The sequence below is a fragment of the Mustela nivalis genome (assembly GCF_964662115.1).
Source record: "Mustela nivalis genome assembly, chromosome: 8".
NCBI lineage: Eukaryota > Metazoa > Chordata > Mammalia > Carnivora > Mustelidae > Mustela > Mustela nivalis.
In genome coordinates, this window is record NC_139027.1 from 73,690,682 (window position 1) to 73,709,965 (window position 19,284).

A 19,284-nucleotide genomic window follows, 5' to 3' on the forward strand; every position below is an offset into this window, starting at 1 on the left:
CCATGATCGAGCTTGTTCTTGTGTCATAATATCCGACATGATTAGTTAAGTAAGATTACATGTTTATTGCAGAAATTTCAGAAAAATCAGAAAAACAAACACGACACTTTAAAAAGACTTCCATTAAATGGAGATGGAGGGGGGAGGTTTAGAGAGGCCGAGGGAGGCCCAGGGAGGAAGGTCGCGCCCTAGGCAAGACTGTGGAGTCCTCACCTGTGACCCAGGAAAGCAACACTGACTTTACAGACTTGGAAGCGCACCGATGACAGGCACGACAGCACCCGGAGGGTAGACAAGCAGGCACTTGGGACAGGGGGTGAGAGTGTGATGATTTGTATTAGAAATCTATAAAGGCCAGGAGCATACACAAGGATACCCCACCCCCTGTCTGAAGTGCAGGAAACCACGTTCAGCTTAGACGGTCAATGGCAGCAAACTGAATCACTATGGTGTGCTCAAAATCGTAAGGTCTCTACTTATTAGCCTGAAAAAATGCTCCCAAGAAAGCTAAGTGAAAAAAGTAGGCTCAAACAACAGGCATAACTGCACACAGAGCTGCGTCTGTTCACACATGGGTGTGCTGTGATTCAGGGCCTGGCGATCTGGCGTGTGTGTTAACTGCACTCACGCCCATGTGCTTGTATGTACGTATCTACAGCTGAAAGAGGAGGCATCAACACGAGCACAGCTGCTTGTCAACAGAAGGAAGACGGAGGATTCTGAGGTGGGGGCAGGAGAAAAACTGGTATAGGGGCTTATTCATATTTTAAAATTTTGCTATAAGGAGTATCAGTTTCTTAGGTGAGCAAGTGTGGAGTGTGCTGAAAGCCACAGCAGCTAATCTGTGCATGTGTGGGTACTGCCCACACAGCCCTGAGACAGGCCACAGGCCTGTAGATGTGGCTGCCCTGGTGTCTTTCTAAGGAGCCTTGTTCTCCCAGGTCTCCTGAGACCTCTGTGCTCAGATGCAGGCAGAATGAATTGTTTTTCTCAATCACATTTGTTCCAGAAGCCGGGAATGGACAACTGTCTACACATGGACTGTACACCTGACTCAGGGCCTGGTCTGAGCGTACCTTATCCTAATCTTTGCTCCAACAACCACAGGTATCTCCGTTTCCTTCTACTTTTTGTGCTTCTTCTCTAACGGAGGCCTGCATCTCACCAAGGTGGCCCCTTGTAGCACCTCGCAGTTCACTCACAGGGTACAGACGTGCATGCCTGGAAGCCCAGGCCCTGCCTCCCTCATGGCATCAGGGACACTGAGCCTGAAGGACAGGCTGTGAGGACAGGTTGACTAAGGATGCCTGGGCAGGTGTCTAGAGAGTCTCCATTGCCTCCCTGAGGCCCAGCCCAGGGAAGGTGGCGAACTTTCCATCCGTGCGTGAATCAAAGCCCCGGGGTCACAGATAGGGGTTTGGATGAATGTGGAAAAGACAAAACAGGGACAACATACTTCCATTCCTACAAGATGCTATTATCAAGAGGCAGGAGCTCAGGCATCACTTTTGTGGGTCATTGTGAGAAGGTCAAACGGCAGAAACATACAGAAAGGATAAGAGAATCAAACGCTTTAAAGAATTTGGTGAGAGGACAAATGATACAGAACATTCAGTAGGAGTGACCGTTGGAAACGAGACTTTGACAGCATTGGTGGCTACATTGAAGGAGACGGGAAAACCAGGTTTCTTATCCTTTCTTTTGGTATGTGAGGTAAGGTGCTCCCCAGCAGCGCTTGAAACAAGGCATCGATCAACAGTAGACAGTTTTTAGTCCCGGGTTTCATTCTGCAAACACGCCTGCTGCCTCAGAATCAGAACATCATTAGGGTGAGGTCGCCACGGCACACGGACAGGTGGGGGGCTGCTGCTGTTACTATAAGACACTCATTTGACACTTTGCTAAGAAAAGCAAACTGTGTCGACGGCTAGAGAAGAAGCAGAGCAAACCGGTGCAACCTGCAGACGCCCTTTCTTCGCTCAAGTTTGCGAGGAGCTTAAAACAGCAGGTGCCTGCTGAGGAAGGCCTGGCCCTCGCTCCCACTAGCAGCAAGGCAGGGGGCTGAGGGCCAGCCTCATGCCCAAGGACTCGCAGGCGGCCACACTGGATTTCCCTGGGCCATGCCCTGACTCCTAAGCTTGCCCTGAGGGCACCTGCTTTCAGAGCAGCCCTGCTCATTCGAGACTGCTGGCTCTCCTATCCTCCAGACTTAAAAGAGAACAGGTCTCAATTTGAGACCACCGACAGTTTGACTTGGCAGACGTCAGAGAATTTTCCAAAGTCAAACCATAGCGTGCCGCTGGGAGTCAAGGGGCCCAGGGCCGGGGGTGCCCAGCGGGACCAGCTCATCTGCAGTTTACACGGAGCCCGGGGCAGGCGGGACGGGCGGCCTGGGCAGCGGGACTCACCTGCGCATGCACTCCAGGGCCTGGGTGAACACCTGTGGGGCCATGCCGTGCTCGTGCTGCAGGATCAGGCACTGCTCCAGCGTCACTGACATGGCCGTGCGGTCCTTGGCGCTCTTGCAGCTGGTGAACCGGACCCCGTTAAGACGGCGGCAGACCTGCAACAGGAATGCAGGCTGTGCTTGGAGGGACAGATGCCACAGAATGGAAAGACGCATTGCACGGGACATGGGCTCTGGACAGTCAGTGGTGGCACGTGGCCAGGCCAACTCCCAGGACCAGCGTTCCTATCACTTCTGCTCCCCGACTTCACATCCGGCCAGAACCAGCATCAGAAATGAGGTCACTGCCTGTGGGACCCTCTCTGTCCCCAGTGACTTTGTCCCCTTCCCTCATGTAACTCCCCCCAGAGGCTGTTCCTCCCAGGCCTAGCCTCCCCCTTCTTTTTTGGGGCATCACCATCTGTGCTCTGACTGTACCAGCTGCCCTCTTCCAGACCATGCCCAGGCCATCTCATCACGGTCAGACCTGTGCTACAGGCCCTGGGCAGAGGAGGGCAGCAAAGCCCAGCTATGGAGGTCAGAGCAGCTCCCAGCATGCCGCACCACTGGCCGAGTCTCCAGGCCTTTCTGGAAGGTGTAGCGCAGACCCGCTGTCTCTGCTCTCCTCTGCATGTGCACAGATGGTTAGACCTCAGAAGAGCTTCCCCTCAGCCACCTCTTGATGGTCAGGCCCCACAGGCCCTCCACCGTCCTCTACCTCACTCAGGGCCAGGCAGGGGTCAGTGCACTCTCCCCTTCACAAGTGGGGAGCTCAGAGTGTGGCGGCCTCCAGCCTGAGGAAAAGCCATGCAGGGCACCTTCTGTCCCCACAGGAAGGACATTTGGGGCATTTTCTTTGTACCACTAGATATAATTCTAGGTACACAGTCTCCAAGAGGAGAAAGCCCTAAAACAAAAGATTTTTAAGTTTACAGCAGCTTCATTTGGCAGTCCAACCAGATAGGAGTTGATGTGAGGCTACTCATGATCTTCATTTATCCCATTCTATATAAACATTCATATTTTTTAATAAGGCAATATTAATAAGTTTGGTTCCAGAGCGCTGCCCGAGACTCCCCTGGGGATCGTCAATCATGTGTGGGTATCACATCAAAGAGGTGATGTGCACAGTGTTACACATATGTGCACCAACTGTATACCAAATCACCCTTCTAAAATATAAATCTGTGAATTCCAAAACATCTACCCACAGAGCTTCAGATGAGGGATTATGGACCTGTACCAGGTACCATGCCTTGAGAACAATACTGGTATTTTGTGAAAAATCAAAACTAGATGAACAGTGAGTTCTGGTAGCCTGTCGCACTCCAAAGAAATATCCGATCCAGTGCAGTGCCCTGGAGGTGGTCCCACGCCTGCTTCCCAGGCCAGCAAAGCCAAGAACATGCAGCCACTGCCAGGAATACCACTAGGTAGGTAGAGGACACAGTGCAGTCCTAAGCACGGTGTCTAGAGAAAGACGAAAGAGAAAAGGCCCAAACAAGTTCGGCCAAGACCATCAGAAGGAAGACAGGCTTCTTTTGAGAACAGACAAAAAAAATTTAAAAGGAAAGAAAAAAAAGAAAGACACTAAGCAAACCCCTAAGCTCGGTGAAGAGCGACACAATCCAAATGATGGGAGGCTGAATGTGCACCTGCTCACTGAATTCTCCAAGCAGCAGAGTTCATGACCCAGACACATGGCACAAGCTAGAACCACAGATAGGTTCAAAGGACGTCCAGATGTACAGATGGTATATCCAGAACTAACATGAGACTCCAGAAGGTAGGCAGGGGTGACCAGAGGTGCATTCCTGCATGAGGGGGCTGTGTGCCAGGCTCAGGCCTCCAGCCTCCAGGAAGCCAGGAGCCAGCTCTAGAGCTCTGGCCAGTCTCCCCGTCCACGAAATGAGGGCCTAGACCTGACCAACGATACCCCGTTTAGCCAGGGACCCATTCTTTATACACAGAAATGTAAAGAAGTAAGAAAAGGAGGGCAGCTCTGGTCAAACTGGGGATGGGAGGCCTTGAGAGGTGCAAAGAAGGGGATGTTCAAAGACAGGGCTCCATGAAGACAGGCCCTCAAATACAGGGTCTCCGGAACAGCAGCCAAGCACCATGACTGTCTGCTGCAGTGGAAGAGACCTGAGGTAGAGAGGAACACCTTCTTGATGAGGAGAACAGGAAAGCTCTAGAATGAGTAGCCCAGGAAAGCCATGAAGGGAGGAGTGGGAAGACAGTCCTCCTAATGGCTTCTTAGGCTCTGTGAACTGGGGGTAACCAGGCGTGAGTGGGCTGTGTGGTGTGTCCGCCTCCTCCAGGGGCAGAGCGGACATCCATCCCTCCCCTGTGCGCAGGCCAGGCCAGGAGCTGGAATGCCGTCTAGGGATCACTCGTGCTCCTGAGCCTGGGACTCGTGTGCGAGTCCCCATGCTGGACAGGTCATGGTGCTGCCGTGGAGACTGGTTAAGGTCACCCCTCGACAGAGGTGAGTGAATGTCTACCTCTGGAACTCCACAAGAACATTTATGAGAAAATACTGGAAGTACCTGGGAAAAAAGGAGATATGAACTGCAATGTAAAAAAAAAAAAAAAAAAAAACACTGTGTAAAGAGATTGCAAGGGTCCCCATGGTCTATCTCTGAAGCTATTAAAAGATGCAGCAGGCAGTGCATTGTAGCTGGTATCGATTGCCCAGGCTTCTGGAGGTGACAACTGTCATCAGCCTGCTTATTAAATGCCCCAGGGGATAGAGTCTGTCTCTAGCTCACTGAAATTCAGGCAGCCCTAAAGTAATGAACTCATAGGCACCTTTCAGTATCCTCCAGAGTTCTCGACATATTCCGTGACTTTCTTCTGTGTCCACAGGGAGAAATTTGCTCTCTCCACTCCTGGCTGAGATTCTGATTTATTATCATAATTACGACTATTGGCAGCAAGTACCACAATCCCATTCTTTTCCTCAATATAACGAGGGTACTACCTCAGCAGCTTGCCAGAGAATGTCGACGTTCTTATTCTTCCTGGCATGTACATTCTGGCCCAGAAAACGCAGCAGCTCTGGCAGGCATGTCTGGCTCCGAGATCGAGGTAGGCCTGCAAAACAGGAGGAATCTGTAATAGCTGGTGGGGTACCCAGGCCCACAGCCCACAGAGGTCACTGTGGCACAGGTACCTGACCAAGCTGGAAGCTTCAGTGACTTATGCAAGAAGAGAGTGTGCTTAGGGACCGGTCCTGGCTCCCCACACGGGAAGCACTTAAATCACTTTCGTGGCCACTTCAGTCCCACCTGCCAAAGGCAAACTCATCTTCTTTCAGCTCTCCCAAGGGGTTGAAGCACATATAGAGGGTCACGAGGGCGGGAGGAAATTAGGAAGACCTATCTGGTCTTCAGAGCCTCCGCAGGCAGGAGGATGCTTCGGGTGATGTGTCTTGACTACAGAATGGGTTTGGCCACCCCTAGGGGTGACAGTAGGGCCTCCTCCAGTGGACCTGAAGTGACCCATTCTCTCGGAGAGCCTCCCTCTGTCACCTCAACAGTCTCCAGCCCTTCAGGGACCCCTTGAACTGGAAGATAAGTTTGATCACTTAACCTAAGAAACCTGGGATTTCCAAACCCCAGGATCATCAGAGAGAAAGATAAAAACCTCCAGGTCATATCTAAGAAAAGAAGCTATGGTGCCTAAATCCCCAAGCTATGGTGCCCAAACTCCCGAACACAGGGAGTTCTGGGATCCAGCTGCACAGAGAGCTTCCAACACAAGCTCACTGTTGTGTACCCAGGATCTTACGCTAATTACTGCATGCACATGATATGGGTCTGGCACTGTGCTAATCAGGGGAATGGGCCAGAAACAGACGTGGAAAGGGGGCTTCTCATGAGGGAGTCACTCTGTGAAAGAAGCTGCAGAAGCCTAGAGGAGGCCTGCGTGTCTCCTGGAGGAGATATGGCATGTTACTTCCCCAGATTGGCTGCAGCTTCTCCCTTGCTGCCCCTACAGCCCCAGTCAGTGCACACCTGCCCACTGATGAACTGAGCAGACTCTGGGGGTATCATTAGCTGTGCCCCATTTCCTCGGCCTCACAGAGCCCTGATTCTCTTCAGGCTGAAGGTGCAATGGGCTGCTGCTCCCCCGGCTTCCTAGGTTGTGGTCCAGTGGTACTGGTCCAACCTGGAGAGGCCCACACCGGGCCTGCTTTTGTCCTATAGGCCGCACCCTTCTGTGCCCTTCTTCACCAGCGAGATCTCCTGGTGTCTCACATCATGGAAAGAGGCTGCCCTCCAAGATGCTGCGCACAGAACTCCCACTTTCTGATCACATGTCTCACTATGCCCACTCATCTGTCCTCCACATGGCCTCTGTCCCTCCTCCCTGCTCCCCTTCGTGGTGCCCTGGCCAGGGGTCCAGCCCTGCAGAAGACTCTAAACCTCCAGTCTGAGCTTGGGCACTCCACTGTCCCTGACTCCTGCAGCACTTGGAAGGTGGGCGCTGGTGGCAGTCAGCCTGGGCTCCTTCCCTCGGGGACTCGCCCTCCTGCCTCTGTGTCCTCAAATGTCAAATGGTGTGAAACCAGGCCCACCCCCCCAAGGCTGCTGTGAGGATCACATTAGATAATCCAGGTCAAGTATGTAGACAGCTTAGCACATGCAAGGATTTGACAAATCTGTCACTTTCAACTATGCTCACTGCTAAAGCATGTGAGGACACCTCAATACCTGGGAGTTCCCAAGAGCTCGGGTATTGGTGACCTGCAGCTGAAGTGTCAGGGGACACTTTCACTTACAGCTTTCAACTCTTGCCACCTGGGGAGTTTCTGGAATTCCTGACACCCACCACTCTGGAGTGGGGCCCAGGCACAACGGCCCAGGCTCCCCAGCAAGTTCCAGTGTGTGGTCAGCACCGGCACTTCTGTCGTTCCCTGGGCAGACTGAGGCCACCTGCCGTGAGCATCCTGTGTGTCCCCCTCTCCACAGCGCCCCTGGTCTGTAGTCCTTAGTTGCTCCTGCATCTCACAGTCAGGGTTGCTCTAGCTCCTTCCCCCCGCTGCCCATCTCATGTCTCTGCCGATCTCACATCTCTGCTGATTTCTGGGACAGACTGGCCCATGGAGGCAGTGTCATTTTGTCACTTACTTGCACTGGCTGCAGCCCTCGCCACACTGACTATGCCTCAGAAGCCACCAAGGACTCCTTCCCTCACTCCCGCTAGGCACCCAGGTAACATGACTGCTCTCCTGCCTGCAAGGACTCTCTCCCACATGTCCGCTGAGCCCTTTCTTCTCAAGCCACCTCCACACAGGGCTCTTCCCCAGAGACCCTGTCCTTAGCCCCTTCCCCTCACACACAGCAATCTCAGCCATAAGACAGCCCCATGTCACCTGTGCTGCTGACCACGGTGGCGACACATGTGCCCTACCCAGCCTCGCCTGTGGCCCATATCACAAGGCCATTGGTGCCTGGACTGCTCTCCTCACCCTCCAGCCCTGTCCCCCTGCCCATCAGCAGGCTGCCAGCTCATGTGGCCATGACCAGCGCAGGCCCTGTGTCCCTCCACCATCTGCCTACAGCTCTCTCGTCCCCAGCACTGTCTCATGCAACTGCGAGGCCGCACACTCCCAGAGAGACTCCCCCTCATGCCTATCCTGTCTACCCACACTCCCGGTCAAAATCGAAGGGAGAAGAAGGTGCTGTGCACAGTGGCCTGCACCCCTCCTCCAAGCAAAACAGCATACTCTTGCTGATTCCAGATGAATCCCTGAAGGCTTTCCCCACACTGCTTCCCTGTTAGAACTAAACTAACATCAACTTCCCAGCCTGGCCCAAGGTGCCCTGCAACACAGCATCTCCTAATAGGGACACCTCTGTCAACTGTCTAAGTCCCGAGCCTCAGAGCCAGGCCAACCCTTCCATGCAACCAAAATACTGACGCCTGTGTCATGGCATTGTCACGGCGAGTCAGGGCAGAAATGTGCACGGAACATGGCAGGGCACCAGGCACATCAGTGAAGGCACTGGTGTTACCCAGGGACCAAGTCGGCCTCCTTTGCTCATGGCTAGGGCAGTGCCAGCACAGAGAGGTGGAGCCCATTCCTAACCAGGCAGGGTCTAGTCTCACTCTTCACTGGGTCCCCTGGTGCTTAACCTGGGGCAGGTGCTCAGTAAGTAAGAAATCAGGAGACACTTCCCCATGTACAGATAGTATGGTGAGCCCAATGCCCCTGCCTGAGTCCCGGGGCACAGAGAAGGCTGTTAGCAGAGTGATGGCTGCTGTCACTCTCTCCTGCCTCTGGGGACACCCACACAGCACTCAGTGTCTGCCTAGCATCTCACTTGACCTGCCACAGAAGGAGGTGCATGGGGAGCTCACCCCAGCACGCAGCTGAGTGGGGCCTTGCCTCTGATCCCACCTGTCTTACAAGAGGAGCACAACATAGGCCACTGCCATTAGTGAACACCAGTGTTTGGGACGGATTGTGGGAAAGCCCCGCCATATCCAGGTGGCAAGACAACCAGCCAGAGAAGAATCAGCAAGGGCCACAGCCTGAGGGAACCGTCTCTGGTTGGGGCCTCAAACCAGGCAGAGTCCGAGCAGGTGAACAGGCTGCTGGCGGGGTGGCGGGGGGGAGGGAGGGCAGGGAAGCAAAGGGGTAATCATGCATGTAGGGGGAGCATCCGGATGGGTGAGCAGACAGCCTGAGTGGCTGGAAAGGTTCTGACACCCAAAGTGACAAAAGACAGATGACAGGTGAAAAAGAAACCTACCGAGAGTGGAGAAATACTTACAATCCTCAGGCAAAACTTCCTTAAACTGCTCAAAGTAGGAGTTTAACCGCACCAAACTTTCCACATTGATAACTTCTTGTAAAGACGTATCTCCAAACCTTTGGAGGTCAGATGGGGACACAATGAGTTAATGGTCTTCCTTCCCACATGGGCTTAACTGCACTGAAGCTAATGGTGTTGAGTCTCTCGAGGGTCAGCACCCAGCTAAACTCTAAGTCACGTCCCTCCTCCCAAGCATCAGGCCATTGCTACCCAGTAGGTGACTTGTTCAAATCCATTTCATTAGTGGGAACCACGCACATTTGTTAGGGATGTGCCTCAAAGCTGACTGAAGCTCCACCGTCCCAGACCCTCGTGCGGCATGCGTAGAAAGCCCTCTCATGGCTGCTCACAGAGAGGCCCTGTGTCCTCCCATTCTGGAGCTGCTTACGAGAGGGTACAGCAATGGGGCTTTGGCTGGGGGTGAGGACCCAGTCCTGTACTCGAAGCGGAAGTCACTGTGTCAGCTGAACAACCACATGTGACTAGCTGATCCTCCCGGGCCATGTGTGAGGCCCTAGCATGCTTCTCGCCACGCAGGCGCACCCTGTGTGCACCTCCCCGGTAGCCAGGATAGGTTGGAGGTGGGCATGCAAGGTGGTCATTAGGCCTCGATGCCCAGTCCAGCTCCACTACTGCCCCACTGAGCAACCTCCAAGCACATTAGCCTCTTTGTGGTTCCACATCATCCTTCAGCAGGCAAGACTCCCTCCTGCAGGTCGATTACAGCCCCATCCACCCCGATGCCTGCAATGGCTTTTCCCCTAGGCACCTGCTCCCTCGGGGCCTGTCCTGGGACACAGTGAGCTGGTTTATTTATGAGCTGAAGGGACAATGTCCCAAAAGCAGATGAATGAGCAAAAACCCGGCACTCACCAAGTCCTCCCCCCGTAGCCTACTGTCTGTCTTACCCTCCTCCACCTGCCCCTCTGCTTACTGCAACATGGTCTTGCCTCCACTCTTTCCAGAAACTGCTCCTGCAGTCACCAGGAACAGCAGCTGCCAGACGCAGGGAGCATTAACGCCCTCGCTGGGACAACCCCTGCCAGCGTCCTGATGCTGTCCACTCTCCATGATGTGGGCTCCTCCAGCTCTGCTCATGCCTTAGTGGTCTCTGCTTCCTGGGCTGGAGGCACCAGCCTAAGCCAGCCTCCATCTGTCCCTGAGCATGACCCTTCTCCTGGTTCTTGGGCTCAGTGGGTGCCAACACACACTCACCACCGCCCTGTAGGCCTCTGTCTGTTATCCTCTTCACCATCTCTATCCCACCCAGCCCAGCAGAAGACCAAACCTTCCACTTCACCACTGAAACAGTCCTTCAGTCTGTCCCTTCTCCACCTGTACTACCCCTGCCTGATCCAGCTCACCGCCTCTGGTCTGGACTCCTTCCAACAACCTCACCATACTTGTCCCCCTCAAAGCAAGTGATCCACTTAAACTGTAGATGTGACTGTATCCTGCCCTACTCAAGCCTCTTCGATGTCTCCCACCAGCCCTACCACATCACTAAGTGGAGGTGACCCTATACTCCGCAATCAACTGACGTATTTAACGGTACTTGCTGTGAAGGGAAGCAAGTACTGTTAAATACCTTTTTATGCTAAAACGCATAGTCCGCATGAATATAATGATGACAGGAAAGGTTTTCACATACTAGTGGAAGGTCATTACACATGCCCAAACCTTCTTCCTCTCCAACACACACACACGCACACACACGCTTGTGAACATGGGCATATGTGACTCCTCTCTACTGTCCGGCAGGGGAACCTGGAGGGAGTTTATAAGACACAGGCCTTTGGAAAATCAAGGCAAGCCTCTCACCTGGCATAGAGGCCCCTCTAATCTCACCACTGCCCATCCCAGCCTGCGGCCTTGGCCCCCAGTCCCACACGGTTTCTCCACACCTGCCTTTGCTTAGGCTTTTTGGCCTGAGATGCTAAGTCTTTCCTCCACCTCCTCATCTAACTCCTACTCACTCTTCAAAACTCAATTTAGCCATCATCTCTTCCAGGAAGCCCTCCCAGACCTCTTCCTGGGTCTCCCATCAGGACCCCCACTCCCTGCATTCATCTTCGTCCTTGTGCCCCCATCTCTCTCCTACCTCCCCTATATAGACCTCTCCTATGCAGACCACATCTGACCCATCTTTGTGTCCCCAGCACCATATACACACTGGGTGTATGGCAGCCTTTCAAGAATGCCGGCCGAAGGAAGGGGGGCCGGCAGAGTCTCTGCAGCGCTGAGCCAAGAGGCCATTTTCTACCTCACGTCAGTGACCACTCCACCCACCCCAGGCCCTGTGACAGCCGGGCCCACACCTCTCGGCCAGCGTCTGCTGCTCGTTGATCCCCACATTGAAGAGGACGGGTTGCACCCGCAGCAGCATGCCGCTCTGGATCTCCCGAGGTAGGGCATCGAACAGTGGGCCCGGCAGAGGGATCCGCACGTTAAAGCCATCCCTGCAAAACAGGAAGACAGGCAGAGGGTGGGTGAAGGCTGTGATGGGGGAGAGGCAGGAGCAGAGGTGAGGGAGAAGAGGAAAACTGAGCTGGCCTTGACATGAGTGCCTGTTGGGCTGTCTGGCTCAGTTGTTTCCCAAGAGCTGCTCGTGAGCCTTTAAAGGTCTGCAAAATTAATGTAGAAGACTATGATCCATGTCTTTAACTGAATGAGACACAACAAAACAAAAATGAAAAGCACGTCCCAGGGAAAGAACATAAATTAAAACACAGTGCTAGTTCTGAGGATTAGAAAAAATCTTTCTACCGATTTCCTGTGATGACAGGCAGCATGTCAGTTGATGCATTAGAAGTGGCCTGAGTGACTTTGAAGGTCACGTTCCTCAGGTCCATGATTCCAAGGCTCATGTCCTCCAGCATGGCCAGCTCCTCACCTGGATGCAAGAGAGGGACACAAATCTGTCAGTGAGAGGGAACCTGCCACTCTTCCCATGGGCTCAGCACGGCCACAGAGCTGGTTACAGATGGCAGGTGACAGGATCAGGTGTGGCTGTGACCAGAGGGGGCCTCTTCACCAGCAGACTCACTTCTCCATGGGAAGTGCTGCTACTGAAACCCCATGGCCACGCTCATCAATGTCACATTCCTGGCCCTCTCCTGGGGCCAGACAGTGTGGGGAGGCAAACCACATGCACAGAAGCTCAAGAGGCAGAGCTGGCACTTTGGAAGTGGACAGACAGTCACAGAGCACCATGTAGCCAGATCCTTCTATTCTGTGGGGCCTGGCACTTATTTGATGTCTTGTAACTCCAAAGATGGACAAATACTTCTTAAAAAAATTACCTATTTTTACCCTCTCAGAAGAAATAAACAGAAAATGAAAGTAGAAAGAAGAGAGTCTTTTTTCAAGGTCAATTTGAAAATATCTATTTTGAATTTTAAAATATTCCTACCCTTTCACCCAGAATCATCCCTTCTAACAAGGTAGTGGCTGCAGAAAAGGGCTCACAAGCCCAGCAATACTCGTGTACTGAGACATACGGCAGCAGTGTTTTCTTAGGATTAATTCAGAAACAGCCCACGTGCATCACCGGAAATTACCGCTTAAATAATTATCATCCCTCCTCAACTAGAAAGATCTTTGATTGTAACAACCACCACCAAGAAAACAAACGAAGCGGTGTGTGTGTGTGTGTAACTATGCACGACTTTTGCTTGGTCCTGACATACTGTGATGATGTCTGGCTTTATTTCAATCAGCATGAGCTGCGTGCGTCATCAGAAAAACATTCAGGAAGGAAGAATGGGCCTCACACACGTCTGTGTTGCTCCCGGATGCCAGGATCCCGGGGGCGCCCCTGGGGGCTCACCATAGGTGCTAAGCAGGCTCTCAAACTGGGCCAGCAGCCCGATGGTGTAGAGCTGCCGCAGGAAGCCGTCGTCATGCAGACAGTTTCTCAGCTTGATGATGAAGCCGCAGATGAGAGCAGTCAGCTATGGGGGAGACACGAGGCGGGGCTGTTGTCAGGGGGCAGACACCGCCTCACGAAGTGGTCCCCAGCCTGTGCCATGCCCTTGGCCCTGAGCTTCTCTACTTCTGCTGCTCTGGCTGGGATGCAGCAGCATCCTTTCCCACTCCTCCGTCTGGGGTGTGGGGGGTGCTCGGCTCTGAGGCCATGCAGGGCACAGCCATGGGAGGCTGTGCAGCACTCTACACTTGCTGCTCCTGTTGCTCCCAAAGGCCAGTTTGGTTTTGGCTCAGCTTCCAAGCCAACTTGCCTGGGCTTACTCCTGGGCTAGAACCTTCTAAAAGCCCAGAATTCATTCCTCACAGTGAATAGGGCCTATATATTCACAGATCCAGACCAGCTACGGCTGGAAACTGAAGAGACCACAACAAAGAACAGAAGTGCGAGAGAACATGGTCACCCTGCAAGTTACCTCGGGGGGAGATTTTCTGAGGGGATGGGCCGCCAGAACCTCAGAGAGCCAGCCTGACCCTCTGTCACTGTTCACGTCACTAGTGGGATAACTGGCATTTGCTAAACTTGTGACATTCACTTAAGTTCTTCCATTCTCCCAAATCACTGCAACAGCTGTGCACAAGCAGCAGAACTAAGGCACAGACCGTACTGACAGCAACATCCCTCTCTCCCTCATTAAACTCCTTCCTGGGAAGAAAGGTGGCCATGAGACCTGGGCCAGCCGGAACCCCACACGCCTCGGGCAGGAGCAGAGCATGCACACAAGCCACCAGTGCCCACTGTCTCCTCAGGGAGAAGTGTGGACTCAGACCTTCTCTTAAACATATACTTCTCAAGTAGGATCACTCCCTCCAGGTTGAAATCTATTAAAGAAACTTAAGAGCCACAGGCAGGAGAAAGTGTTGGCCATCTTTGGTTTTTTTCAATGTGAAGTGAGAAGGATCTCCCAAGACTATTTTCTGGGGGCCGAGGAGCCCGTGGGCTCCTGTGTGCCACTCCCAGGGCTTACCGTCTGGCAGAAGACCACATCGCGGCGGTACTGCAGGCTCAGGTATGTGGCTATGGTGGGGGCGCTGTCCTGCATAAGCAGGAACACCATCGCCTTCTTGGCCTTGTCGCTCATCATGGCCACGCAGTCTGTGAGGGTGGTCAGCAGGGGGTAAAGGGCCTCGCTCCATTCTCCTGGGCACCAGAAGGAGTCGTTTGAGGAGGAAGACCGTTAAGAGTCAGGTTCTAGAAGTTTAGCAAGTTACGTGCCCCGAATGCCCCATGCCCCCTGCCTTCCCCCTACCCACCCCCTCTGCATCTCCTAACTCTGCTTGGCTCAAGCTCTGGCCCAGGACTGGCACCGAGTTCTGCCTGGAACCACCCTGGTCTCCAACATTCTGGCTTGAAGCTTTTCCAGTAAATAAGCAGCAGACCTCCTAGGGACCACTGAGGTAGGCTTGGTCTCCCTCACCTACTGGGGAGAGTACTCATAAATGTTTAAGGTTATTCCTTTTGAGGAAAGTGACAAAAAAGCTTCTGTGAGTCAACTGCAAGTTACCACTGTTCCATCACCCAGGAAGACAATGGCCCCCATCCTTTTCGAGCAAAGGACACCTCTATCCTTGTGCGGCCGTGTGTGGCTCACTTCCCACGTCTGGAGGAAAGGCTGTTCCACCTGGTGTCCCAGGTTTTCAGCTCCCAGAATATCCCCTGTTTCTGCCCTCACATTCTTCCCCACCCCTGACCTTCCCGCCTGGTACCCTCTATTTCTGGTTTAGTTTTCTTTTAGGGATACTAGGAAATTATGATCCCGTACCAAAACAATTTTTAAAAATAGAACCCCCAGGGTGGAAAAACAGAGTTAAAGGTATTTTGGGCTTTGGCTCTTTTTTGCTTTCCTATTTAAGAAGGTATTTAAAAGAGAGAAGACATGCCCTCATCAGTTCTATTTATAATGGCTCACCAAGCCCAGAAATGGGCATTTAGCCACCACTACCAGCTGAGCCCCCCAGGTGCAGCAAATGTGCCATGGGCAGGGAGTGGAGCCTCGACAGCATACGGCCCTTAGGAAGGGGTGCACGTCACAGAACGCCCACAGACATCACTGCACCAGGGAGAGGCCACATGCCAGGTGGGTGGTATGGCCACCAGAGGGTAAGCTCAGTCTTAGATAAACAGAATTGAAGAGCCACAGAGAAGGGAGACGGGCTCCACTCCTCTCAAACTGTGTAAGTAGCACTTCATTGAGAAACAGATTTAGAAAAAGGCCTAAAAGTTGCAAAAGGACTTAATACTCGGTGTTTGGTTAATGCAGATTTTCAAGTATATGCTGCCACTCAAAATTTGGAAATGCTCTCACAGTGTGTGGACAATGATTTGTGTCTGTGAAAAAAAAAAAAAAAAGGCAGGCTTAAATTTAGAAAGTCTGCAGCAGGAAGGTCTTAGCGAAGAAGTCATGGTGACATAGGACACCAGACTGAGGAGGGGACAATATGAGTCTCGGGCCGCTGTTGCTGCTAAACAGTGGTGGCCACGGACAGGTCTCTTGACTCCTTGGCCATACAGGTCCTTTCCTGGGAAAATGGAAGAGCTCTGCTAGGTGACACCCAATCTCTTTCTTCCTCTAAAAAAAATCTCAGAGAAGAACTCTGTTCACACATGTAAGTTTTATTCAGCAGCAAGTATTAAAAAAGACCAATGGCAGCTTAGTTTTAATAGCCAAATAACTGGCATTTCATTAACTAAGTTAGTCATTAACTAAGAAGTAAATGCTCATAAAGCAAGTGTTGGCAAATTTGCTTTGCTTTTCCACTTGACATGCATGTATATCAGTACAAATGTAGTTAATATTCATTTTAATCTAAAAATGATCAGAAAGTACAAGTGGTCTTTGCTGACTAAGCAAATCTTCTCCATGCAATACTTTTTGACTTTACCTACTTCTCTTCCAAAAAAAAAAAAAAAAAAAAAAAATCCATTTAAATATGACTTGTTTTTTTTCCATTAGGGGAAAAAAAGAAAAAACCCTGAAAAAAAGTGGGAGTAAAGGAAGGATGGCTAAAAACCACTAAGAGCTTGTCCTGGAGAAAAGATGTGGGTCTGGGTGGGAGACCCATCTGCTATGTGCCCAGAGAAGGGCTTAGACATGTCTGGATGACTCCTGAGTTCAAGAAGAGAACCAACCTCTGTGCACGTGCAACTATTTGCAACTATTTTCTCATTTAATCCACACAGAGAGAATTATTAATATGGGTAAGAAAATAGGCTCCGAGAGGTTAAGTGTCTTCCCAGACACACAAAAAGAATGAGCATTTGTATGTGTCTAACTTTAAACTCTATGTTATTTCTATTGTGTCAGACTATTTCTGCCAAATAGATAGTAGGATTGCGGGGTGGAAATATATTTGGGGGGAAATATGAAGAAAAACTACATTTAGAAGTTTCCAGACAAAATGAATTTCAGAGACAGAAATGAGATTTCCAGGACCTAGCTGAGTAAAGATATTGGGAAGCTAGATTTGATAAAAGGGTCTTATTCTGCTCCCTTTGTCAAGAAAGTCTTACATGAAAAAATGAAATAAAACCCAGCTCAACTAAACAGCATCCTTAGTGATGTGGCTGATTAACTTTTGGGGGCAAGTTCCTTGTCTAGTTGCTAATCTGTCAATGCTTGATGACTGGTGGCCAATCCATGGACCACACATGCCACTTTGGGTAACTCTGAAGGACTTTTTCAAATCCATACTCTGCTCCTCTCCCCTCATTAACAGGGGAGGGAGGGAGGAAGACTGAGAAAGACTGAGAGGAAAAAAAAATGTGTGTGTGTGTTTTGACTGAGATAAAATATAGCTCTCCAGGAAAAGCCAAAGGAACTCTTGGCAGGGGACCATTTTAGTCCACTGATATTAACTGAGGACAACCCACCGGTTGCTGCTAGAAATGATGTGGCTGGTCTAAAATTCATGGGTGTTACATGAGCTGAGAGGTTTTGCTAACACGGACAGGGAGAACTTGGGAAATCCCCACAGCACTGGTTTACTGCACTCTATATATAAAATAGGTGTCTGGCTACCTCACATTTATATTCATTCACAAATATGCAATCATCCAATCATCAGACTGATTGGGTAGCTGATGGGGGGGGTATAAGCAAAAGCATATATTTGGGGGTCTCATGCTCACTCTGGGGAACCCACAAGCCACGACTAGGAAACTCAACATGAACTAGAGCAGGGGTCGGCACCCTTTCTCTGTAAAAAGGCTAGATAGTAAATATTTTAGGCTTTGAGGATGACGGAATCCTTGTCACAACTGCTTGACTCTTGTGTTGCCCCACAAAAGCAGCCAGAGACAGCACGTGGATGAGTGGATATGATTGCCAATAAGACATAATTTACACTGGGGATAAAAATATATTATATGTTTATAAAAAATTAAAAATTAAAAATTAAAAAAAAAGACATAATTTACAAGAGGAGGCGGTGGACAGGACTTGGCTCAGAGCTGTAGGTGGCCGACCCCTGAACTAGAGTCATAGCCACTGACTCCTACATGCATGGGCAGCAGGGAGATTCCGTTTTTAGCACTATCTCCAACTGAGCCTGTTGAGCCCAAGAACTCTAAGCTGCACCCAGACTCAGAAGAGAGGATGTTGTGTGATTGTGAATGCTGCATTTGGGTGGCTACACCCCCTCCACGTAAGGCTCTCATGTTCAGGTGCAATCACAGGAAGTGCTGTTTACAAACACGCACTGCTCCATATCAGGAAGTCCAATGCACCCATGGACATGAATCATCTGAAAAGGTATTAGGATGGGCAAGCAAGGAAAGTACTTGTGGTAGCCTACTTCAGGCCACCGTCCCCAACCCAACTGGTTCCTCACCAGATCTAAGAGACGCTGCTAACTGCCTCAAAGGAAGAAACTCCTGAAATATTTTCCTAACTCTGGAAGCATAGGCAATCTTGGATAATTCTGCTACAAACACTCCCTGAAGATTAAAAAAGCCATCTGCAGAAGCCTTGAATGGAAACCACGTACCTGGGCTGGACTCGTCAGGAGGGGGGCTGCAATCTGCACAGAAATGGAGGGCGACATGGATGATTAAGGAGCAGCACAAAGTTCAAACATGAACAACTCAGCGCTTACAGCGACTGCGTTGGCAGTCGGCCGTAAGGTGGCTCAAAGGAGCAGAGAAGAGGTCAGAGGCAGGCCTGCCCGCCTCTTCCCTGAGAAGTCCCACACAGGCACCCGGCTGCTCTCAGGCAGCCAAGCCCTCTTGGTGGTACACACTGACCGACTCACTGACTCGTTCACTCATGTTGCTAAGACTCTTGAGGTAAGCAAACTCACACACTACAATGTGATTCGGTGCCCTCATCGATCACATTGCATGTGGCGGAGCACAAGTCGTCTCCTAGCATCTGGAAGCACACTTGTAATGAGAGAGACTGACCAGCAAACTGATCAGAGCCCGCGGCCCTGCCTTGCGAGCAGAACCCGGGCTGCAGACTCACATGCTCAGACCCAAAGGTGAGGATCCAGTGATGAAACCAATATACCACCCTACATCTATGCCAATCTTAGAAATTTCAATCAAATTGAAAACTTTTATGATCTGAGGGAAGTCTAGAATTACAGTGTCCCTCCAGGTCACTCGAAGAATGCCAATTTTAATTCAATTGCACTACGCTAACTCCCATTTTAGCAAGTGAAGTACTCATTTCTATTTATATTTCCCTTAACAACTCTAAAATTCCTTGGTTAACTGGGTGTGCCACCTGGAGGAAAACAAGTCTGAAAAGGGGTCATTTTATGTCTGCAGGATACTGAAACGGGTAGTTTCAGAACCCCCCAAAATAGCTGGAACCGGCTAAATAGAGGTGTTTACAAACTGGATTGCCCAGAGGTGGAGGGGGCAAGGGATCCTTTCTCTCTAGTTATCTTTGGCAGTGACTTCTCCCACTGGCAAAGGGGACAGAACAGAGCAAATGAAAAAGGCCCTGTGAGCTTAAAACTTCAGCCTCTTCACTAGGCCCTAAATATCTTGAGACCAGCTCCCTAACAAAGGGAAAAATCTAC

The 19,284-nt window shown here is 51.1% G+C and overlaps 1 protein-coding gene across 24 annotated transcripts in view; it reads right to left on the reverse strand.

Annotated features, from left to right (window-relative positions):
- The window catches only part of INPP4A (inositol polyphosphate-4-phosphatase type I A), a 130,819-nt gene that overhangs the window by 9,486 nt on the left and 102,049 nt on the right, over positions 1-19,284 (reverse strand). For 16 of the 24 annotated variants that reach the window (XM_082746754.1, XM_082746764.1, XM_082746762.1 and 13 more), the window contains 8 exons: positions 18,244-18,276; positions 14,226-14,398; positions 13,103-13,226; positions 12,040-12,166; positions 11,592-11,732; positions 9,232-9,329; positions 5,430-5,542; positions 2,409-2,563 (listed from right to left, as the gene is read on the reverse strand). In XM_082746754.1, coding sequence (XP_082602880.1) covers positions 2,409-2,563; positions 5,430-5,542; positions 9,232-9,329; positions 11,592-11,732; positions 12,040-12,166; positions 13,103-13,226; positions 14,226-14,398; positions 18,244-18,276 — 964 coding nt within the window. Of the gene's footprint in view, positions 1-45; positions 1,803-2,408; positions 2,564-5,429; positions 5,543-9,231; positions 9,330-11,591; positions 11,733-12,039; positions 12,167-13,102; positions 13,227-14,225; positions 14,399-18,243; positions 18,277-19,284 lie in introns of those variants that run through there. The other 8 variants (XM_082746766.1, XM_082746775.1, XM_082746772.1 and 5 more) reach the window with 2 other exon arrangements.